At 46.0% G+C, this 24,612-nt stretch overlaps 1 protein-coding gene across 3 annotated transcripts in view; it reads right to left on the bottom strand.

Annotated features, from left to right (window-relative positions):
• Positions 1–24,612, bottom strand: part of ITGB4 (integrin subunit beta 4) — a 44,443-nt gene that overhangs the window by 11,635 nt on the left and 8,196 nt on the right. For all 3 annotated transcript variants that reach the window (XM_044004259.1, XM_044004258.1, XM_044004257.1), the window contains exons 5-26: positions 23,829–24,033; positions 23,351–23,447; positions 22,535–22,706; positions 20,761–21,024; positions 20,343–20,432; positions 19,160–19,282; positions 18,329–18,493; positions 18,030–18,106; positions 17,605–17,807; positions 13,264–13,367; positions 12,887–12,985; positions 12,577–12,706; positions 11,997–12,119; positions 11,509–11,615; positions 8,355–8,388; positions 7,896–8,078; positions 7,467–7,570; positions 5,913–5,971; positions 5,590–5,613; positions 4,484–4,632; positions 3,350–3,529; positions 2,854–3,002 (exon numbers count right to left, since the gene is read on the bottom strand). In XM_044004259.1, coding sequence (XP_043860194.1) covers positions 2,854–3,002; positions 3,350–3,529; positions 4,484–4,632; positions 5,590–5,613; positions 5,913–5,971; positions 7,467–7,570; positions 7,896–8,078; positions 8,355–8,388; positions 11,509–11,615; positions 11,997–12,119; positions 12,577–12,706; positions 12,887–12,985; positions 13,264–13,367; positions 17,605–17,807; positions 18,030–18,106; positions 18,329–18,493; positions 19,160–19,282; positions 20,343–20,432; positions 20,761–21,024; positions 22,535–22,706; positions 23,351–23,447; positions 23,829–24,033 — 2,841 coding nt within the window. The remainder of the gene's footprint in view (positions 1–2,853; positions 3,003–3,349; positions 3,530–4,483; positions 4,633–5,589; positions 5,614–5,912; positions 5,972–7,466; positions 7,571–7,895; positions 8,079–8,354; positions 8,389–11,508; positions 11,616–11,996; positions 12,120–12,576; positions 12,707–12,886; positions 12,986–13,263; positions 13,368–17,604; positions 17,808–18,029; positions 18,107–18,328; positions 18,494–19,159; positions 19,283–20,342; positions 20,433–20,760; positions 21,025–22,534; positions 22,707–23,350; positions 23,448–23,828; positions 24,034–24,612) is intronic.

Below are 24,612 nucleotides of genomic sequence, written 5' to 3' on the forward strand. Positions count from 1 at the left end.
TGACACACATGGTAAGCTATATGCTCCATTCAGTACTCTGGTATTGGCACACCCAATCCCATACTCCCTCTCTCTGCCTTTTGGCCCTTGTATTTTCAGTTCGTACTACTTCTGGTGGAACAGTGCTGGCCCTGGAGTCAGAAGGCTCTGAGTTCAAATGTGACCTCAGACACTTACTAGCTGAGTGACCCTGGGCAAGTCACAACCCTGTTTGCCTCAGTTTCCTCTTCTATAAAATAAGGGGGAGAAGGAAATGGCAAACCACTCCAGTGTCTCTGCCAAGAAAACCCCAACTAATCCACTAAACAACAAGAATCTCTGGTGGTAATGAGTTCCTCATGTGTGCTGCTTGTTCCTTAGTTTGTTTCAGGAATGTGGCTGGGTGAGTTGTGGTTGCATGTGTGTAGTACTGAGAGGTTTTGTCCTTGCTCCTTCCTTCTGGGGTCCTCAGCCTGCGGTGAGGGGTGGGGTAGGGCAGAACAATCATCGACCTGTCCAGAGAAGTCCAAATGATGTCAGACACTTGGCATTGCTCTTCTCCTGGGGCAGGGAAATGTTTATCATGCCCTGAAGCCTGAGGCAGAGCTGTAACTAGGGCAGGGCCATCAGAGCTTTGTCCAGGGTACAAACATGAGAAGTCATACTTGGTCAGTCTGTTCTCTGCTGCTTATACCACTAGAAATATTTTTTAGGTTAAGTTAAAGGATTCCTAGACCATAAGGTTGGGCCTATGAGCTTATGCCCAACATTCCCCCAAGATGGAAAAGGCATCAGAGTAAATATCAAGAATTCTAAGAGATTGTAAAACCCAAACTGGACTTATACTTGCTTAAAGCATTTACATCCATTGAGGGAACTGCATAATATATTTAAGGAGAGTTAGAAATGCTTAGGATATAATAACAGAATCCAAGTTATTCCCCAATTGAGAAATGGTCAAAGGATATGGACAGGCAGTTTTCTGATGAAGAAATCAAAGCTATCTATTCCCATATGAAAAAATGCTCTAAATCACTATTGATTAGAGAGATGCAAATTAAAACAACTCTGAGGTGCCACCTGACACCTATGAGATTGGCTAATATGACAAAAAAGGAAAATAATAAATGTTGGAGAAGCTGTGGGAAAATTGGAACACTAATGCATTGTTGGTGGAGCTGTGAACTGATCCAACCATTCTGGAGAGCAATCTAGAACTATGCTCAAAGGGCTATAAAGCTGTGCATACCCTTTGACCCAGCAATACCACTTTTGGGTCTTTTTCCCAAAGAGATCATAAAAAAGGGAAAAGGACCCACATGTACAAAAATATTTATAGCTGCTCTTTTTGTGGTGGCAAGGAATTGGAAATTGAGGGGCTGCCCATCAATTGGGGAATGGCTGAACAAGTTGTGGTATATGAATGTAATGGAATTCTATTGTGCTGTAAGAAACAATGAGCAGGAGGAGTTCAGAGAAACCTGGAAGGACTTGCATGAACTGATGATGAGTGAGATGAGAAGAACCAGAAGAACATTGTACACAGTATCATCAACATTGTGTGTTGATCAACTGTGATGGACTAGATTCTTCTCACCAATGCAATGGTACAGAAGAGTTCCAGGGAACTCGTGATGGAAGAGGATCTCCAAATCCAGAAAAAAAAAAAAGAACTGTGGAGTATAGATGCTGAATGAACCATACTATTTCTTTTGTTTTTGGTGCTGTTGTTTCTCTATTTTGAGGTTTTTCCTCATTGCTCTGATTCTTCTCTTATAACATGACTAATGCAGAAACATGTTTAATGTTATATATATATATATATATACATATATATGTATGTGTGTGTATACACACACACACACACACACACACACATATATATATATATATATATATAAACCTATATCAATCAGATTACCTGCTGTCTAGGGGAGGGGGGAGGGAGGGAGGAAGGGAGAAAAATCTGAAATTAGAAAACTGGATTAAACAAATGTTGAGAACTATCTTTACATGTAATTGGAAAAAAATAAAATACTTTTATCAGAAAAATATATTCAATTATTTAAAAAAGGATATAATAAGAATAGCTAGCATTCATACAGTGACTACTGTGTGCTAGGCATTGTGGTAAGCACTTTACAAATATTAACTCATTTGATCCTCATAACAACCCTGGGGGGGGCAGTTGCTATTATCATCCCTGTTTTACGCTTGAGAAAACTGAGGCAAGGGGCAGCTAGGTGGTACAGTGGATAGAGCACCGACCCTGGAGTCAGGAGGACCTGAGTTCAAATCCAGCCTCAGACACATGACACTTATTAGCTGTGTGACCCTGGGCAAGTCGCTTAACCCCAATTGCCTCACCAAAAAAAAATAAAAAGAACCTATCAAATCAAAAAATGAGGCAGACAGTGCTAAAGTGACTTGTACAAAGTCACAGAACTAGTGTCTAAGGCACTAGTAAGTGAACTCAGCTCTTCCTGACTCCCAGCCTAGCAATCTATCAACTGCACTATCCGATCTGTGAAGATGCCGTCATGGAGAAAAGCTTCCACAAAACATACCTCGTTGCCAATACCACAGAGCACTGAATGGAGCATATAGCTTACTCTGTGTGTCATTTCTGATATTTCTTGGAGAGGCTTTGGTACCAAGAAGGAGGCCAGGGAGATGAGGGTAGAGGTGTGAGGATTATCTATCCAAAGCCATTTGGGCATATCCTCAAAAGAGACCAAATCACTAACGAAAATTCCCAAGGACCCAAGCTACTGCTCCTTCCCCCCCCCCTCCACACACATTCAGGAAAAGGGGCATCATATTGCCTCCTCTGGGTACATGCCCCACTGTCTTCTGAACAATGTCTTCTCTTACCCGGTTGGCACGGGCTGTATTGTCTTGCGTACGGTAGGAGACTTGAGACTTGCCGCTGTCCATGATGCGTCTGGTAACAGGAATCCGGGCTACCTGGTCCACATGGCTGAAGGAATACTCTGGCTGATCAAATGACACGATCCCACTGGCTGCAAGAAACCATGGCAGATGGTATGGGCAGGGGGCAGCAAGGGTTGGAGGGGGAGGTTTTAATCTTCTTTTTCCCTTTCTTGGGTCATAGGAGCAAATCCCTTATTTGCATCTCCTAACCCAATTCCTGAAACCATATCGACAAAAACAAGACAATACAGAACATTTTTTTTTTAAGATGGCAAGCAATGGGGGTTAAGTGACTTCCTCAGGGTCACACAGCTAGAAAGTGTCAAATTCATATTTGAACTCAGGTCCTCCTGAATCCAGGGCTGGTGCTTTATCCACTTCGCCACCTAGCGGCCCCAACGCAGAACATTTTTATTGTTTGAATGTCAATTCTGACCTTGTTCCTTAATGATCGTTATGTTGACCAGGCGACGCCCAATGGTGGCAGTGCCCACAGGTACATCAATGGCCTCTACCACCAGGTGCTCATCATCGTCATTATCGGGATGGATGAAAAGAGGGACCCGAACGTCTACCAGCTCTACTCCTTCCTGAAACTCCACCATGCCCCGGGCATCTGGATGGAGAGAGTTGGGAAGGAGGAAGACACATTGAATTAGAGGAGCAAAGTGGAGAAAGAAAGGCAAAGATCATATTATAGGATTTAGAGTGGGGCAAGACCTTAGATAATGATGATGATAAAATAATAACCAGCATTTATATAGTATTTGCAAATTTTTTTTTACAAATATAGTTTCCCCTCCTTGGATCCCACTGTCTACTAAGACTTTTGGGACACCCTGAATTATCTTATATATTCTCTCCCTCTTCCTCTCCCCCACAGAGCAATGAGGGTTAAGTGACTTGCCAAAGGTCACACAGCTAGTAAGTGTCAAGTGTCTGAGGCTAGATTTGAACTTAGGTCCTCCTGAATCTAGGGCTGGTGCTTTATCCACTGTGCCACCTAGCTGCCCCTATCTTATATATTCTCACAACAATACCTATTATTATCATCCCCATTTTTACAGTTGAGGAAACTGAAGGAGACAGAGGTCTTGCTCAAGGTCACAGAGGTAGTAAGTGTGTGAGGTTGGATTTGAACTCAGGTCTCTCTGACTCCAAGTCTAATACTCTTATGCACTGCTTCATCTAATTGCCTTAGAGATCATTCATTCCAACCCCCTGATTTTTTTTTTTTTGTTTTCTTTTTAGTGAGGCAATTGGGGTTAAGTGACTTGCCCAGGGTCACACAGCTAGTAAGTGTTAAGTGTCTGAGGCCGGATCTGAACTCAGGTACTCCTGACTCCAGGGCCGGTGCTCTATCCACTGCGCCATCTAGCTGCCCCTAACCCCCTGATTTTATAGATGAAGGAACCATCCTCAAGAGTTGCCCAAGTCAACAGCTAGCAAGTGTCAGAGTCAGGATTTGAATTCGGGACATTTGACTGCCAATCCAGTTCTCCTATCATTACACCCAAGTCAGAGAATAGAGTGTGATCAGTACAAGGCTCCAATGGGCCATGCCACCTACCATGATCACTGGTGAGGGTGTAGTAGCCAGGGGACACCTTGAGCTCATGGAATGCCCCCTGTGACAATTGCTTCTCTGTCAGCTTCTGCAGAGACATCTTGGCAGAGCGGGGGGCCATCAGCACTGTGTCCACAATTGTGTGGTCCTGCCTAACTCCAGGGGAAAAAAAGAGGCTCATCAACGTCCAGATTCCATGTACACATCTTATCTCCATCTACTAGAGGGCAGGTGACTTTCTTATTCTTTGCCATCAGCGCTCAGTCCTAGCACAGTGTATCTTAGCTAGAAGGGGCTTCATAAAGGGTTGTTGGATGACTGTGAATGCAAGGGCAGATCCTGAGGGCTCCTACTTTCTTTTGTTTTGGTCTTCATTTGTGCCTTCTTCCCTCCTGCAGTTCTTTATCTTCCTGGCCCCACCACCAACTCCCAATTCTATCCTGTCTTCTTTTCTGTCCCTTTCTCTCCTCTGCTTTTCTGGCTGTCTACCAAACATGAATATAAGCCACCAACTGGAAACAGTGGGAGGTCATGGGTGGGACATTGGTTATTTTTCTTGCTAACCTATCAGAAAGGAAGGAAGAAAAAAAGAAAGGAAGGAAGGAAGAGAAAGGAAATGAAAGAAACAAAAGAAAAAAGAGAAGGAAGAAAAGAAAAAAGGAAGGAGAAAATGTAGGAGGGAAGGGTACTAACCTGGGTTTTTTGGGGTAGCTGAGCACCCACCTGAGAAGGCTGCCAAGGAGACACCCTCCCTGTCATCATAAAATTCCTTCTTGGTAGAACCCTTGGCATTTCCCATAATCAGAAATATACTGACATACAGGGGTGCCCAGGGCCTGAGACTCAGAAAACGAAGACTTATGGGAACTCAGATGCCATATGCTTTTTGGGGAGGGCATGAGGATAATGGTGCCAGGCACAGGGCCCTTCAGTTGGCATGGGATTAGTGGAATGCAAGTTCTCCACTGAAGGACATAGATGCATCACTCTTTTCTTCCCTTAACCCCTCTCCCCGCAAAGGAGAGAAAATGTTAAGGCAGGTAAAAAGAGAGAGAAGCAGGATAAAGGGACAAATGTCTTAGTGTGGTAGTCCCAGAGCCACCACTCACTTTTTTCCAGCATTGGGCTGTTGCCTGTGGGAGAAACAGAAGAAATGAGTGAGCTGTGCTGTTGTTAGATGCTTGGGAAGGGCTAGAGGTGGGGGCAGGGGTTGGGCAGGGTTATTTAGGACTCTTGGTGTCTTCCAGTGCTAGCAGCTACCAGGTTTCAGAGTTAGTATAGGGATGCCTGAGGACCAATGGGACGAACCACTTTACTCAATTGAAATGCCATCCAGGGAGTCTTGGACCAGGATGCTATGGGCAACCAATGGGCTCAGAGTAGGCACTATCTCCCTAGGGTATGCCAAGTTGCTCACATGTCATGTACTCACCGGAACTTGGTTTGCTGAAGCTTGTGAACCCCAGGGATCTGTCTGTAAACTTCATTCAGCTGGAAGAGAGCAGAGGAGAGGGGGAGTGAGGTTGTCTCCTTGGGACAGGCTGGCACGGTAAAGACCACCTAGGACTCTGTTCCCACAACTGCCTTTGTGGTCACTATTCCCCATGCCCAAAATGCCCTCACTCTGCCTCTTCCTCTTAGGATCCATGGCTTCCTTTGACTCTTAGCAGAAGGAGGCCTTGCCCCTTCCCTCTCTTCTCTTCCCCTCATTTTCCTTCCCTTCTTTTTTTCTTTTGAGACTTGGTCTCCCTATCTTATCCAGGCTGGAAGGGCAACAGCCACTCATATAGGTATCATATATATATATATTTTTTGGTGAGGCAATTGGGATTAAGTGACTTGCCCAGGGTCACACAGCTAGTAAGTGTTAAGTGTTAAGATTTGAACTCAGGTCCTCCTGAATCCAGGGCCAGTACTCTATCCACTGCGACATCTAGCTGCTCTGTATAGGTATCATTTTAATACTGATCAGTATGGAAACTTTAAACTGCTCCATTGATTTCTGACCTGACCCAGTAAGTCTCTCCTTAGGCAACCCCTCTGCTCCCAGGGGCGCATGCTACTGGTGCTGAATTTAGTGCAGAAACCTAATTGCCTTTTGCCCCGATTTAGCTCAGAAGTCTAGAACTCAAGCAATCCACCAGCCTCAGCCTCTCTGGCAGAAGGAACTGCAAGTGTTCACCATCATGCCTGACAGTAGGCCTTTCCTGATTCCCCTCAACTACTTTTTTTTTGAGGGAGGGGTGAGGCAATTGGAGGTAAGTGACTTGCCTAGGTTCACACAGCCAGTAAGTGTCAAATGTCTGAGGCCGAATTTGAACTCAGGTCCTCCTGAATCCAGGGCCAGTGCTCTATCCACTGTGCCACCTAGCCGCCCTTCAAATGCTTTTTATGTATCTACTTAAATTCATGTACATCTCTTCATGTTGTCTCTCCTTTTAGAATGTAAGCTTCTTGAAGGCAGGGACAGTTTTTGCTTTTTCTTTGTATCCCTAGTGCTGATAAAAAAAAAAAATCAGCAATTATAAATGCTGATTTTTTTTTTTTTGAGGCAATTGGAATTAAGTGACTTGCCCGGGGTCACATAGCTGGTAAGTATCTGAGATTAGATTTGAACTCAGGTGCTCCTGATGCTAGAGCCAGTACTCTATCCACTGCATCACCTAGCTGCCTTGAATAAATGATGAATTAATTCAGAACCAAGAATGAACTTCCTAATCAGAATCCCCCTGGGGTAAGGAAACATACCCAGGCCATGGAGCAAAGTTTCCAGGGACTTAGACCATTGCTGCTTTATTTTGGGGGAAAATGCACATGGTAGATTCCCTCACAGGCGCTAGCTCTTCTGCTCTCCAGAAGAGTCCTACCCTTGAGTTAACTCCTTTCCACATACTCTTCTCATTCTCCTTTGATCTCCCACCATATTCACCCTAGCCCAGAGATTCTCCATTCTTTCCCCTCCACCAGGCCCTGCCCTCAGCCTTACATTCTCCTCTACTTCCTGGCGCAGCTGGTTGCACTCCCGAGTATCAGGTTTCAGCAGGTTTTCAGTGCAGAGGCGGGCGAGACGCAGGGATAGCTTATATGGGACTGTGTGGAGAAAGGACAGGTTGTGTTGGCACCGTTTCACAGAGTTATCACTACTCAGAACCCACAGACCTTTGTCATGGATAGGTAGCCTGGTCGAATAGCAAGCCTGGTATATTGTGGGCATGGAATTTTGAGTGTCCAAAAGTACTGGTATGGTGAGAAGAAAATGGAAGTTGGCCCCATAGTTGGTTGTTCTTGGCTCTTGGAACCCTGTCAGATGCCCTGATAAGGAACTAAGATAAGTGTCCCTTGGGCCCCCATATTCAAAGCAAGCAGTATACACAGCACTGTTGCCCAGGGTGGCACCCCTAGTCATGCATCTTACCCAGCTCTTTGGTATTGACAGCGTGAGTAGTGATGCCTGGGGATTGTACGTTGTTGATCTTCCACCTGACTATGTCACGCCCTTTCAGGTTCCCACTGCGTACCATCGGTGTATCCAGGTGGTCTGAGGCCATGAGGTTCTCCCTCAGCACATAGTGATCTTCCTTAAAGCCCACCATGTGGCCTGCAGGAGGAGCAGGGGGATTTAGTACCAGTGCCACCTTATGATGCTCACAGAGTGCAGTGCCAATATCCTCTCCTCCTTATACCCAAGGATACCCGGCCAGGAAAGACCCCATGAAGCCACTAGTCAGCTTCTATCATCCTGAGATTAATTCATCATCCCATCTGGGAGTCACTGCTCACTGTACCCCTCCTCTACCACTGCCCTCTGGGAAGTAGAAGGGTTCAGCCAGAGCCCCACTGTTCCTCCCTCCCCATACCACTGCCCAGTCAATACCTTTGTTGCAGCAGGGGAGCCCGGCCAGGCAGGCCTGTGAAAAACAAAAAGGACAGAAAGAGAAGGGGGCTTAGCCCCCTGAGCTGCTCCTAGCTCTGGGTTCCCTGCTTCTTTTTGTTTGTTTTTTTTTGTGAGGCAATTGGGGTTAAGTGACTTTCCCAGGGTCACACAGCTAGTAAGTGTTAAGTGTCTGAGGCCAGATTTGAACTCAGGTCTTTCTGGCTCCAGGGCTGGCGCTCTATCCATTGTGCCACCTAACTGCCCCTGGGTTCCCTGCTTCTTTTAGGGCCCAGTTCATGTCTCAGGGGCAAAGCAGCTACTCCTCTCCTGAGACACCCAGCAGCACTAGATGGTGGCAGGGGCTGAGAGCTGGGGTAGGGCAAAGGGAGTAAGGCATTGGAAATTACAATGGCAGAGGTGGACAGAAAAATATCTATAAAGGTCTTCTCCACTTCACTTTAGCCCTGGCCTGGTGCCGATCCTATTATAGTGAGCTCCAGTCCTTCCAGGTTATCACTCCTTTTCTGGCTTCCCTTTCTTCCCTTCCAAGATTCCACCCTTTAATTAACGAGTTCAGCCCTATACTACTGCAACAATCCTGAAAGACTTCAGAACTATGATCAATACAGTCACTAGTCATGCTTTCAGGAGGCTGAGGGTGAAGCATGCCTCTTCTTTTTTATTTGTAGGGCAATGAGGGTTAAGTGACTTGCCCAGGGTCACACAGCTAGTAAGTGTCAAGTGTCTGAGGCTGGATTTGAACTCAGGTCCTCCTGAATCCAAGGTCAGTGCTTTATCCATTGCACCACCTAGCTACCCCCTAAAGCATGCCTCTTCCTGATAGAAAGGTGGTGTATTACAGGTATGGAATGGGGCATACATTTTCAGATGTGGCTGATGTGTTTATTTTGTTAACTGTACCTCATTGTTACAAGAGAGGGTTCTACTGGGAGTTGGGAGTAGTCCTTGGGAAATGACAGCAATGTAAAAAATATCAATAAAACATTTTAAAAAGAGAACCCTCCAGCTAGGTGGCACAGTGGATAGAGCACTGGCCCTGGAATCAGGAGGACCCGAGTTCAAATCTGGCCTCAGACACTTAACACTTACTAGCTGTGTGACCCTGGGCAAGTCATTTAACCCCAGTTGCCTCAAAAAAGAGAGAGAGAGAGAGAGAGAGAGAGAGAGAGAGAGAAAGAACCCTCTCTCCTTCCCCTTGACGTTTTCTGGCCTAAGTGTCTGAGGCCAGATTTAAATTCAAGTCTTCATGATTCCAGGCCTAGTGTCCTATCCACAATATGTACCTATTGTCTTCCCTGGATACAAGAATACAAGATCCTTGTATTCTTAGTGCCTAGTGTCTGACACATAGTAGGCACCTAATAAATGTTTCCTGATTGACAGATGGATGGATCTCTGTGGACACAGCTTTCAATGGAGCAGATTGCAACCCATCCGAACCATCGCGTCCTGAACATTTTATTCTCGAATCCTTTTGCTCCTTTTCTTATCACCTCTCTTTCCTTGACAACCCTGGATCATTCCCCACCATCCTCCCTTCCCCCTTATCTCTTCTTCCTTGAGCTGAACAGTGCTGGAGGAAGTCATGCAACCCAGCTGACTGGGGTCAGCTACAAATTGATTTTATCTAATCTCAACTGGGTCCTCATTATGGTAAGGAAATATTTTAACCCCTCCCTAACTGATTCTTTAACTCCCCACAGCTGCTGTTTTAAACCTTTCCCCTCTTTGCTCAAGCCTCCCCCACTTCCCCTTTCTCTACCTTGTCAGCTGACTTTGCCTCATACTTTAATGAGAAAATCAAACTCTTCCTTGTGAGCTCTCTCTTCTCACCTACATCTCACATAACCTCTTGACGTCATCCCTACATTCTGTCCTCCTTGATTCCAGTCCGATGGAAGTGGTCTTTCTCTTCAACAGGCCAACCCATACAAGCTTGATTCAGTCCTTTCTTATCTTCTTGAGCAGAATGCCCCCACAGTCATCCTCATTCATTCTCTAATCTTCAGTCTTTCCCTATCTACTGGTTCCCTCCCCACTGCTTGCAAACATGCCCAAGTCTCTTCAGTTTTAACAACAACGACAAAAACAGACAGAAAAACTCTTGCCCATTATCCCCTCAAGCTACCATTCTATAGCTTCTCTCTTTCTCAACCAAACTCCAAGAAAAATATGGTCTTCACTCACTGCCTCCACTTTCTCTTAGTGCTTAAAGATTTGGTCTCTTTAATTTCATAACTCAACTGAAATGGTTTTCTCCAAAGTTGCCAATCACCTTTTATTTTATTTTTTTTGGCGGGGCAATGAGGGTTAAGGTCATACAGCTAGTAAGTGTCAAGTGTCTGAGGCCAGATTAGAATTCAGGTCCTCCTGAATCCAGGGTTGGTGCTTTATCCACTGGGCCACCTAGCTGTTCCCTCTCTTGACATTTCATGAGTACTAATGGAATATGTGGCTTGTCTATTGGTTGTTCTCCCACTACACAAACTGTTCCACCTCTTTTCTTCATGTTACATCAAAGAGATATCTCTTTTACACCTGCCATTTTTTTTTTTTTGCGGGACAATGAGGGTTAAGTGACTTGCCCAGGGTCACACAGCTAGTCAGTGTCAAGTGTCTGAATCTGGATTTGAACTCAGGTCTTCCTGAATCCAGGGCTGGTGTTCTATCCACTGCACCACCTAGCTGCCCCTGCCATTTTAAAAAATAGTGTCATGTGGGGCAGCTGGGTGGCGCAGTATATAGAGCACCGGCCCTGGAGTCGGGAGTACCTGAGTTCAAATCTGGCCTCAGACACTTAACACTTACTAGCTGTGTGACCCTGGGCAAGTCACTTAACCCCAATTGCCTCACTTAAAAAAAATTAACTTAAATACTTAAAAAAATAGTGTCATGTATGCCTATCTTCTGTAACCAGTCTGACTCTAATTTCTTAGAAGGCAGAGCCTATGTTTTCCATACCCCCATACAACCTGGCACAATGCTAGGCAGCTACAAGGCACCCAATGAATGTTAGTTGGTGATTTTTTTGGGACTGCATGGACAGACATGGTAAAGCTGGACCTGAGTGAGTATGGCTCAACAGAGTGGGTCAGGAAGGTTAGGGGAGCTAGGGATGGGGGGGGGGGCTTACCTTGCAGCAGGCGCAGTACTTCCAGCAGAGCAGAAACAGCAGGGCCAAGAGCAACAGGAGGAAGATGAGCAGTGGGATGAGCCACCAGAAGCTTCCAGGAGGACAGTCTAGGACAGAGGTAGAGACAAAAAGTTGTTGGATGGAGAGGATTGGGAAGGACAGTCATGAAATGGAGAATTGTGGAATATTAGAGACCTTGGAAACCATCTAGCCCAATTCTCTTATTTTACAGATAAGGAAACTGAGGCACAAAGAGGAAAGTAAGTGATTTTCTCAGGTTGATCAAGAGAGCAAGAGTATGTTCTTGGGGAAGAGCAAAAGGAAATCAAGTTCTTTTTGGGTAACTGGATAGACCTTGCTCCTTAGGGCAGGGTACTCTCTCCCATCCTGCTACCCTTCCCACTTGGGGTAGGAGTTCCCTCCCTTCCTTTTTCTCTCTTGGCCCCAGATCTAAGTAATTTCTCTCCACGGGTCTGAATAGCACTCACCCTTCTTCTTATGTACAAGGACGGTGCTGTTGGGCCCAATGGCTTCATTCCCTTCTACAGTATAGCTGTATGTGCAGTCGTCATCCTCATCACGGAAGGAACAGTATTCCAACACCTCTTCCGCTGTATTCACCACAACATGGTACCCCATTAGGCAGAGTTCCTAACTACACACACTGCCCCCAGCCTCCTGCATCATAATTCCTTCTCCAGGGACGGGAGAAGGATGAGGTAAGGAGGTAGGTGCTCTCCCAGAGAGCAATGGGGCAAAGGTGTAGGTCTAGAGGGGGGTTCTGACTTGGTTAAGCTTTCCTGAGTGGATGAGAAGGGCAAGAGTGGACTGAGTCTCTAGAAACTGCCCAGTGGGGATGTGCTGGGCATGCTCTAAGAAAGGCATTCCACTCTAATAAGAAGGACCTTTGGGTCCTCCAGCACTTACCTGGGCACCTAGCTTTGCCTAAGGCCATTCTAAGAATTTTCCTGCCCTGTAGGGAAGAGCTTGCCTTTGCCTGGGATATTTTGTGCCACTATCCCTCCCTCTCCCAACCTCCCTAGGTAATGTTCACAGCTTCTCTATTACCTTTCTTCAGCTCCTCCACCATCTTCACCTGGAAGTTACAGGTAGCACACTTCTGCCCCTTCTTTACACCCGTGCCCCAGGCTTGGCATTGGACACAGGAACGCAGGTCCTCACATACCCCTAGGAATGCCTGAATGGGGAAACAGTCAGATTTGGTGTTGGTCGGGTAAAAAGACTCCTTGAACCCCAGAAACACCTTTAGGAGAGGCCCTCTGATCCTCTCCTCCTTCCTACCCTCCGACCCTACTCCTGTGTTTCTCTGTTTCCCATACCCACTCCTTCCCTCTGCCCAGTCCCAATCTGTGCTCACTGCAGAGTAGCTGATCTCACAGGTGGTATCAGTATAGAGGGAGACTTGGTCACAGTGGCAGCGTCCACACTCACAGCGGCCTCGCCCATTACATATGCCCTGTAAAGAGAAGATCCATTACCCTGACACTCACACAACAACCAGAGAGGCCCTAGTTGGCCAAGACCCAGTCATCTTTTGGTAAGAGGACCTTACAAACCTCTATGCCTTGCCCTTCCAATCTCTCTCCAGAGGGTGACAAAAGTTGGCACAGTCCTCTGGTGTTTTGCCCCAACTTCTAGGAGACTCACAATCCCCATCCCATCCCCAAGAAATATCTTCTGTTCATCCCATCAATATGGCCATAGTGACTGTGCCCATCCAGTTACTAGTCTTACCCCATTGCTGTCGATGCAGGTGGCATTGCTAAGGGGACACTCACAGCTCTTTCCTGTCCAGCCCCTTTCACATATACACTGGCCCATGGAGCAGCGGCCTCGGTCTGTAGGGAATAGGAAGAAAGGAAAGTAGAACTCACATTTCTAGTTTAGGTCTCCTGCCCAATGAGGAAAGCAAGGGGAGTCAAACCTTGCTAGCTATGGGACAGTTAAGGGCCAAGAAGAAGGGCTATAAATTCATCTATTCATCTATCATGTCCAGGCAGTTCTCTGCTAAAGGCTATGGGAGAGATGCAGAGGATGCCTACGTAAAGTCATAGATAGGACAGGATGACTAAGGCACCAGTTGGGAGGATGGGGAAGAATGCTTCCTTCCAAGGTGGTTAGTTCTTCCTCATAGAAGTCTGGAAACAATCTTCCCCATACTTCATGGTTTTCTACGCCATTCCCAGAATCCCAATGCCTCAACATTCCCCCCCCCCCTTCGGGGGCAACTTTCTTTTCTATCCCCTGGGACAGCATGAGAGGTTATATTGTACTCTGTATTGCGGATATGCCCTATCCCTCCCTCCCAATACCAGAACGTCTATCCTCTGTGCTGCTACCTAATCCCCTTAATGATTTTTGCTCTAGATGTTAGCTTCTTCAGCTGTGGGTCATGACCCCATATGGGGTTGTATAACTGAATGTGAGGCTTGTAAAAAGTATGGCCACAGTAAAAGGTTATGTATACCTATTTTATATGCCTATGTACCCTGGAAAATTTTCTTGGGCAAAAAGAAGTCGAGTGGAAAAAGTTTAAGAAGCCCTGCTCTAGATGAAATTTCTAATTGCTGTCAGAGTTGTCTGTCTTAAAGAGCTTTCAATATTGGAGGGAAAGTAAGACCTGTATGTTAAAATGTGTGCAAGAAGAATTCAGAGAAGGGAAAGATTGTTATTGGTTGGAGTAATGAGAGGAGGCTCCACAAAGGAGGTGAGACTAAGAACCACAGAATGTTATAGCTGGAAGAGTCCTTCAAAACCACTGATTCCAGGGGTCCTTAACATTTTTTTGGTCATAGACCCCTTTGACAATCTGGTGAAACTCTTTTCAGAATAATTTTTAAATGCTTAAAACAAAATAAATAGGATTACAAAGGAAACCAATAGTGAAATACAGTTATAAAAATGTATTTTTTAAAAAAACCCAGGGCAGCTAGGTGGTGCAGTGGATAGAGCACCGGCCCTGGAGTCAGGAGTACCTGAGTTCAAATCCGACCTCAGACACTTGACGCTTACTAGCTGTGTGACCCTGGGCAAGTCACTTAACCCCCATTGCCTGCCCGTCCCCCCCCAAAAGAAAAAAAAAACCAACAAGTTAACAGACCCCAGGTTAATAACCCCTGGTCCAATACTTTTATAGAAGAGGAAACTGACTTGCCCAAGGTCATACAGTAGTTAGTGATAGAGCGAGGAGTAAACTCAGATCTCCTAATTCCCAGTCTGGTACACTTGAGGCAAAACTTCCTAAAAGAAAGTCTAGAATTTGTACCAGTGGTCAAAGGCCATAGTTGGTACAACTAAGATTGTAGTACTTAGATGACCCCTTGAACATAGTAAGTATTTGATAAATATATTTTGTTGAATTGCATAGAAAGGGTATAAACAAACACTTCACAGAAAAGCAAGTACAAATAGTAAATACACACTTGAGAAAGTGTTCAGCATCAATGCTAGTTATGGAGATGCAAATGAAAACAACACCCATTAAATTGGCAAAAATTGGGGAAAAAAGTGTACACATATGCACACACAAATATATAAAACCTAAGGCTGACAGGGCTATAAGGAAACAGGCACATGCACATACTGTTGGTGGTCATGCAAAGTGACATATTCCTTCTCAAAAGCAATCTGACTCTGCAACAAAGCCACCAAAAGAGTCACAGCATCTGACCACATGGTCCTATAGCTGGGATGGTGGAAGTGGTAGTAGTGGAAATAGTACTTTATATTTTTGTAGCCCTGTAGTGGACATGTGAGCTTCTAGGAAGTGTAATTTTCCTAGCAACTTATTTATTTATTTTTTTGGGGTGAGGCAATTGGGGTTAAGTGACTTGCCCAGGGTCCCACAGCTAGTAAGTGTCAAGTGTCTGAGGCCAGATTTGAACTCAGGTCCTCCTGATTCCAGGGCCAGTGCTCTAACCATTGTGCCACCTAGCTGCCCCTTTCCTAGCAACTTAAATGGCAGATACAAGTCTATATCTCAACACTTTAAAGATTCTTGATTTTCATATATGTGTATGTGTGTGCCCTAAAATAGCAGATTCCAATGTTCTTCACGAATTTCTGTGAATGAAAAAAGAAAGCACTCCAAATAATGAACATCTCTGGACTTAACTAGGTTGGTCCTTGGACAGCAATCACAAAATCTCTCACCAGGTCTATACTCAAAACCTTCTCTGCTTGGTAAGAACTAGTAGTATACTGCTGGCATAAGTTTTGAGAGGCTAGATGTTACCTCTGCACTGGAGGAAGAACCAGTGAAAGAAAGAAGGCAAAGGAAGGAAAAATCTATTTGCACAAAGATGTTTATAGTTATCATATTTATGACAAATGACCAGAAAAAAAGTTAAGTCCAGTGGCTGGGGAATACTATACTGGGATACACTGATGCATGAAAAATGACAAATCTGAAAAATATACAGCTGTGAGAAATGTCCATAGGAAATAATGTAAAGTTAAAAAAGGAACAAAAATTATTATAATTGTATACTGTAATATGTCAAAACTATATATGTATGTGTTATATGTATATGAATATAAACCCTCTGTCATGAGCAGGGGCTGCTGGGAAGTATAGTTTTCCCAACTGGAAGTAGACTGAAAAATAGAGAAATGTGGGAATCATACAGGAGAGGGGAGCCTGGGAAACTTTGAGTTATTGTGGAGAGGTGGATGGAGATGTGGATACAGGCCAGCAGGGGGATTTGATTGGAAGTGAAGGGCAGGGGCAGCTAGATGGCGCAGTGGTAAAGCACCGGCCTTGGATTCAGGAGTACCTGAGTTCAAATCCGGCCTCAGACACTTAACACTTACTAGCTGTGTGACCCTGGGCAAGTCACTTAACCCCAATTGCCTCAATAAAAAAGAAAAAAAGAAAGAAAGAAAAAGAAAAAGAAAAAGGAAGTGAAGGGCAGATTAACTACAGAATTGTCTATAGTTCTGAGAAATTAGAACTTTGTCTGGCTCACTGAATTGGCTTAAGGAATGCTCTCTCTGGACAGAACCTGGTATTTGCCCAAACTGTGCTCTTTGGTGCTACTGGGGACCTGGTAAAACTCTTCACCTCTTCTCCTTCCTGCCCTGCCTTATTACTGTCTAACAAACCAGCATTGCATTAGTTACCTACCCTTTTGGGGGTTTTCAGCTCTTTTCTATATTTTTCTTAAAAATGTTCAGTTTAAAGTTTTATAATGGATTTATCTAGATAAAGATAAGCTGACGTTGCATTCTCAGTGTTAGTTATAGAGGAATGAATAATAAGGGGAAACACTGTAGCTAGAGATTTTTTTTTACCCAAATGTACTATAGAACACTGAAGCCACCTTCTGCTCCGTGGATATGGAAGGTAAAGATTTTTTGATCTGATCTGGGAGTTCTGAGACGACCGAATTCCAAGAATTTTGGGTATAAATATCTCCCTGAAATAGCAAGGGGGGAAGGGACAAAAGTGAACCCATGACGCCAATTGTCCTTGATTTTAAAAATAAATATTTTGGGGGCAGCTAGGTGGCGCAGTGTATAGAGCACCGGCCCTGGATTCAGGAGTACCTGAGTTCAAATTTGGCCTCAGACACTTGACACTTACTAGCTGTGTGACCCTGGGCAAGTCACTTAACCCCAATTGCCTCACCCAAAAATAAATAAATAAATAAATATTTTGAGTCAATATTAAACTTTGGTGGTACACAGGAGAGTATTATATTTGAGAACCTAAGTGTTGCCTCTACACCAGACACATGGGAATATTTCATCATCAGGATGACTGAAGAAATTATAGTATTATTTATTAGCAGCTAACTATATCCAAACTCCAAACTCACAATTCCCTCAGGGCTGAGACTGTTTCACTTTCATCTTTGCAGCCCCAAATCCTAGCAAAGTGCCTGACACATAGTAGGAGCGTTTAATAATGCTTGTTGACATAGTGATTGAAGGAATGGAGGGAAGGAGAAAAGGAAAGAAGGGGAAAGGAAGAAGAAGCATGAGTGATTCAGATTCTAGATGAGGTAGTGCTGGCTCCAGAGAGATCCCTTTCTCTTGTCCTGCTCCCCAGTCTCACCCTGGAGCCCCACTTACCATTGCACAGGAAGCCTGAGGTTCTAGGACACTGGAAATTGTCATACTCGCAGAAGTGTCCGTCATAGCGGCCATCTCCATAGCACACACAGCGCCCACACTGACATTCTCCTCGTCCTGAGCAAACCTTGTCCTCCCCGTCCCGTATGCACGGCTTCGTGTCACTCTGGGAGCCAGTAGAGCAGTTGCAAGTCTTGCCACTCCTGGGAGGGACCAGGGAAAGGGCAACTTTAGGAGGAGGAGTCCCCTTCTGCTCTCTTCCAGCCCTCACCCCCTTCCTTCCCTCCCTTGTCTGAATACGTTGACTTCCAGCAATAAGACCTCTTGGAGTCACAGACTCTTTGCCCTTCCTATCTTCTATTTCATCAAGGGAAGGGTGACTCTGGCAACCTGGGTCCCCAGTTGCCCCACCCCCTGATACTCACCAGCCCTCCTTGCACATACAGTGCCCGCATGTGAAGTTCCCGTTGAAGTTACATCTGTCTGACAGAGGCTCATTTTGCTGTAACAAGATTGAGGTGTCAACCTTTCATGGAACCTGGCCGCCTGCCTGCCCTGCATGACATTTCTCTTGCAGGAACCAAGCCCAGGGCCAGGATGGCAGCAGGCAACATCCCCATACCTCATGTCAAGAGTGGTCAGTGAATCCCGTCCCCTGCCAGCCCTCAGTTCCATGGGTCATTTTTCCAAATATCATTCTGTTTGGACAGTGCTCACTACCTACCAGCTCACAGAGGCACTTGTCACAGATGATACCAGCATTGATTTTGAGCCCATCAGAGAAAGAGGGCTTTAGATGGATTTCCCCTGCCTGATCGTCAGCAGATAGCTCGCACACATGTCGCCCATCCAGTTGCTCCAAGGCCCGCAGCTGTACCTGGTAAGTTCCCTGTAATAACAGAGTCCCATCAGCCAAGGTCTCTTTCCCCCAGAGGTCAATGGGGGCAGGTACTCTGGAAACCCTGGGGACTCATGGACTGTTTGAGCTTTTTCTAGAGAAAAGGGAGCCCCCAGGATATTCTTATCCTGGCCTGTTAGAGAGAGTCCATTTTATACAGATTGAAGCATAATTTTTTTTGTTAGTTCCTTTAAAGGAAGTTTTTTTTTTGTCTGTTTTCTTTTACAACCTGGCTAATGTGGAAATGTTTTGCATGACTGCTCATGTATAGCTTTTATTGAACTGCTTAAATTCTTGGGAAGGAGGAAGGAAGAAAATTTGGAACACAAAGTTTTTAAAAAATTGATGTCGACATTTGTATTTTACATGCAATTTGGGGAAAAAATTTCTAAATAGAGATAGTCCATTTTGTCTAAACCCTATAGCTCATGGTTCTCTGAAGTTGGGGATTGGGGGGAAGGACCACTTGTTCTATCCTCAGTCTTGGAAGATAATTTGATTCTATTCAGGAAACCCGTGACAGCCAATTCCTTATCAGGGCCTAAGTCTATAATAAATCCATGCCCCAACCTTATCAGGGCCTGAGCCTATAATAAATCCCCACCCCACCCCTGTGGCCAGCAGGTCTCTCACAGGTCAGCCCAAATGGAAACATACCACTTCTCCACGCTTGATTTGGAAAGACCCGGCCTTTGTCTTCATGTATCTTTTGGAGGTGACTTCTGTCCGCAGGCCCCGGGGGGCATTCAGAGCCCTGATATCCAAGTTGGATCTGATGCGCTGGTGGGGAGATATAAGGGACACTAGAAAGAGGAAGGAACAACCCTCATCCTACCCTCTCTAATTAAGTATTTACTGATAAAGAGTGACTGACTCTTTAGCCTTCCTATCCTTTTTCTTCAAGGGCAGGGGGACTCTATCAGCCTGGGCCCCCAGTTGCCTCATTCCCTGGCACTCACCAACTTTCCTTTCACACATAGTGCCCACACATTTATCTTTATCACATTTCTTTTTCTTTTTCTTTTTTTTAAAGTGAGGCAATTGGGGTTAAGTGACTTGCCCAGGGTCACACAGCTAATAAGTGTCAAGTGTCTGAGGCTGGATTTGAACTCAGGTACTCCTGACTCCAGGGCTGGTGCTCTATCCACTGCGCTGCCTAGCTGCCCCTCACATTTATCTTTATCAATAAGAATTCCTAATCACCCAAATGAAAACAGTAGACTCCAATGTTGATTAGAGATGGCTTGTACCACTGGAGCCTACATAGTATTTTAGTAGGTATCAGAGTCTTCCCCGAGGCAAGAGAGATTGGGGGTGGGAGGTGGGGGTGCCTTTCTTTTTTTTTATATAGAATTTTTTTTTTTTTTAGTGAGGCAATTGGGGTTAAGTGACTTGCCCAGGGTCACACAGCTAGTAAGTGTCAAGTGTCCGAGGCCGGATTTGAACTCAGGTACTCCTGACTCCAAGGCCGGTGCTCTATCCACTGCGCCACCTAGCTGCCCCGGTGCCTTTCTTTGAAGATCATTGTACCCCTGGGTCCCAGACTTTACATCATTAGACTGAAGGTGGCATGAGCAAGGCTAGCCCTAGGGAAAGGTCTCAGTTGAGAGCCAGTCCTTCAAAGACAGAGCATCAGCTCAGCACAGGAACTTTTTCTAGGGAGGAGTAGCTAGGAATGAAAGTGAGGGTGAAATCTGTGTCCCTATCTTCAACCCCAATCTTTGACCCTGACTCTGGGCTCTGGCCCTTTCCAACCATATCCCATGAGGCCCTACTCTTAGCCATAAGTCTCTCTCCCTCCTAAAGTGGCAAGTCCCACTCCTAACCCCAAGCCTCTTACGTAAAAGGCCTCTTCAAGTAGATCCACTATGTTAGATGAGTCCTCATGCAGCAAGCCCAGAGAGGAGACTGGAAAATAGGTATGTAGCTTCTGTTTTTTAAAAAGAAGAAAAACGAGAAAAAGATGATAAGAAGGATGAAGAAGACATAGAATAATAGTCTCTGCTGATTGAAAGGGACCTTAGTGGTTACTTAGTCCAACCCACTGAAAAAGATCTGGTAGTCTTTGTTGATCACAAGCTTAATATTAATATATATTTTTTTAACTCAGGAATTCAGGGAGAAGGGGTATATTATATCTCTAATGAAGAGGAACTCACAACAGTCCCTGAAGGTTTTGGGGAATGGTTCTGCTCTCAGGATTCGTATACATGTGTGTACAAGCACACACACACATACACACACACACAAACACATACCTCATAGTAGCTGAAGGAGTGGTTGGTGACAGCAAAGATGGGTATGATATTGTGCTGGCCAAGCAAGCGCACCAAGGTGGGAACTGATGGGTAGTCCTGCTGATTGTACTGTGTGTAGGTGCCTGTGGGATCCAGGTGGCAGTTTTCACTGTTCCGCTTCATGATGCCTGCCAGCACGTTGGCACCATCTGCCTCATAATGGAAGGCCGACTCTGTGGAGAACACCAGCAGGTGGGTGCTGTCTTTCCGCCAGCCAATGTCCTTCTGGGGAGGGTAAAGAGAAGCATACCTATTTAAAGGTGCCCTCTTCAGCCTTCCAGAACATTCTTCTGCCCTGCTTGCTGACACATGAATGAATGTCCCCATGTCTCCTAGATAGTGGGAAACATCCATCCCTCATTTAGCTAGAACCCCATATGATACCAGTGTTAGGAAACAGGAGACACTCATATAACTAGCTAGCAGAGCCTGAAGTCAGGAAGGCCTGAGTTCAAATTCAGCCTCAGATACTTACTAGCTGTGTGACCCAGGACAAGTCACTTAACCACTGTCTGACTAAGTTTCCTTGACTGTAAAGTGGGAATAATAATAGCACCTAACTCTCAGGGTCGATGTGAGGATTAAATAAGATAATATCTATAAGGACCTTAGCACAGTGCTTGGAACATAATGAGCATTTAATAAATGCTTTAGTTCCTTCCTTCCTGAGGCAAGGTTCAAATCCAAGATCAGGTGTTATCTAGTCACCTCAACCAACTATTTTTCAAACTGTCCAGCTTAGCACAAAAGTGATGTGGTTTGATTGCAGCTGAGGTTGGGTACCACCTGAGACCACCCCCTGCCCATCACCCCCAGAGACCTTCCTATTAAAGCAGAGCTTCTTCACTTTTTTTGTGTCATGGACTCCTGAATCCAGGACCGGCGCTTTATCCACTGTGCCACCTAGCTGCCCCCAATCATTTATTTATTCATTCATCTATCTATCTATCTATCTATCTATCTATCTATCTATCTATCTATCTATCTATCTATCTGTTTTGCAGGGCAATGAGGGTTAAGTGACTTGCCTAGGGTCACACAGCTAGTAAGTGTCAAGTGTCTGAGGCTAGATTTGAACTTAGGTCCTCCTGAATCCAGGGCCGGTTGTTTTATCCACTGTGCCACCTAGCTGCTCCCAAGCAGGTCAATTTTAGAAAAACATGGAAAGACTTGTCTGAAATAATGCAGAGTGAAATGAGCAGAACCAAGAGAACACTGTATACAGTAATAGCAATTCTGTTTGAAGAGTAACTGTGAATGACTAAGTTATTCTAAGTAATATGAACATTCAAATCGACTGTGAAGGAAGATGCTCTCTACCTCCAGGGAAAGAACTGATTGGTGGAAGTACGTATAGTCTGGTTCCACATATATACATCTATGTCAAATGTTGGCCTTCTCTAACGTGGGATTGGGAGGGAAAAAATGTAACAAAAAATAAGTAAAAGAAATATAAGATAAAAATTTAAAAATATTACAAGTTTCAAATTCACAGACCCCATTGAAACCTATTGGTGCATCCTAGGCCTTAAAGACCTCCCCACCCACCACCTACACAATGATGCTCTGTGGTTTCTTTCTTCCCAAAGAGGCCCAGGGACTAAGAAGGGGCCTCTTGGCCACTCAGAGTGATGTGCAGAACAAGAAGGCCACTGTGCTCGGAATCACTGGCCCCCTAGCAGAGAGGGGGATGGGATAGGCATGCACAGGCTGGATGCACCCACGCTGCACTCACCGTGCACACAGCCGTCTGTAAAATAGCATCGAAGCCCCCCTCGGGAGCATCCAGGTTGCCTGAGATTCGTTCCCGTTGTAACTTGTTGCGGAACTCTTCCAAATCTTTTGTCAGACTGATCACATTCTTGAAGGAGAAGGGCGGGTCACTGTTGGGCCAGGGTTCCTTCAGCCTTGGGGTGAGGAAGACAGAGACATCAGGTAGGAGAGGGTACCAGACCTCTACGTCTCCCCCTGCTCAGTAAAGGAACCCCTCCCTTCATTCCCAATGACATTCCTCATTTCTGTCTCTGGCAGGGTGCATGGGAACTGGAGAGCAGAATACCTTGCCCCTGTGCCCCTTTCTCATCCAGCACAGCCAGTGGGGCCTCACTCAACCTGATCTCTAACTATTCTTGGGCAACTGAGGCTTTGTCTCAAGCTGCTTTTTCCTCCAAGGGTACTGATATAGGGTAGGGTATGTTCTATCCTTCTATGGTGGGCAGGTGGAGGATCTCCAGGGCTGCCTGAGAGGAAACACTGTCTTCCTTTACACACCGTTGGTACCTGAGGGAGGGAGCTCCCCTTTCACCCCCTCCTTTGACTAGCCCTGGGCTGCCACCCCCCAAGTGTCCTACTGCTGGCAGACGCCTTTCTAGCAGAGCCCATGTTGATGCACCTGACTGGGTGGGGATGGGGTGGGTCTGCCCATGTACCACCTGTCCAGGGACCTGTGCCACCTTATATTCCAGGGATCAGTGGTGGGATCAGCAATGACGAGGAATAGTCCCTCTCCCAACCTTAACTGAACTTGAACTCTCAGGGTAGGTTCACTCACTTGTCCGGTCTCATGTCAGTCTGTGGGACGCTGACTTTATCCACAAACTTGCCGAAGCCAATAGCATAGTCACTTGTGAGCTGGCTCAAGACCCGGGCTGGGGGATACAGGACAGCGATGAGGGGACAGGGAAGCCCCCTGGCCAGAACCCATCCACCCCGGACATCCAGCTGGACAGTGGGCTAGGGCTAAAGAGCTGGGATCCTGAAACATGGCAAACCCTGATCCTGGCACCAAGGAGACTTCAGGGACCCATTGAAGGAGGCTGGCTCTCCTGGCAATTCCTTGACACCTTTGGGGGAGAAGAGTGGGGAGGGCTCAGTAACCCCAGGGAACACGTGCCTAATGCACTGTCTGGATTTCCACAGCTAGGGGAGGAAGCAGCTGGACACGTTGCCAGTGGCCTGGCTTCCTGGGGATGTGCCTGGCCTGAGTGGTGACGCTTGTCCTGCCCTTGCTTCCAGGTGCCCCAGCATACCCAAGTTCTGGCCCATCTGCTTGAGGTTAGCCAGATCATCGGACATAGAATAGGAGAAGTCCATGAGGATGTACAGGTCCACCGGGCTTTCGAGGGGCTCAAACACTTGAATCTCAAAAGTTTGCTCCTCGCCGGGCCTCAGCAGCAGCTTCATGGCCTGGGGGGACACCTGGCTCTTCTTCAGGGTGGTGTCGATCTCAGCGTACTGCCAAGCAGGACAGGTATGGACATGTATGTTTGTGTGTGTGCGCATGCAGAACGTATATATGCACACACACATACACACACACATACTGCGTAGGTGTGCCACAGCAAGAGGGAGCAGACACATGTCCAGAGCATCCCTCCCCTCCACCCTGGCTCCTGCCATCCCTCAGTCATCACTCGCTCTCACCTTGGTCCAGCATCTTTCTCTGGACCCAGCTCAAAGTGACCCCCTCCTTGCCCACGAACGAGCAATCTGTCCTTCATCCCTTCTATGACCCCTGTGGAAAGTTGCCCAGGGGTCTATATAAAACTATAGAATGTCACAGTGGTGGGGGAGAGGTGATAGGGTCACAGAACGAGAGTGGGGAAGGACCTCTAAGGTCAGTTGGTCCAAGCCTCCCATTTTATAGATGGAGAAACTGAGACTGAGAGGTCACACAGGCAGAGGGGCACAGCTGAGCTCAAACTTAGGTCCCCTGATTCCAGTTCCCCAGGAGGGGGTCACTTTGAGCTGGGTCCAGAGAAAGATGCTGGGCCAAGGTGAGAGCGAGTGATGCCTGAAGGATGGCAGGAGCCA

Source organism: Dromiciops gliroides, chromosome 4 (assembly GCF_019393635.1).
Source record: "Dromiciops gliroides isolate mDroGli1 chromosome 4, mDroGli1.pri, whole genome shotgun sequence".
Taxonomy (NCBI): domain Eukaryota; kingdom Metazoa; phylum Chordata; class Mammalia; order Microbiotheria; family Microbiotheriidae; genus Dromiciops; species Dromiciops gliroides.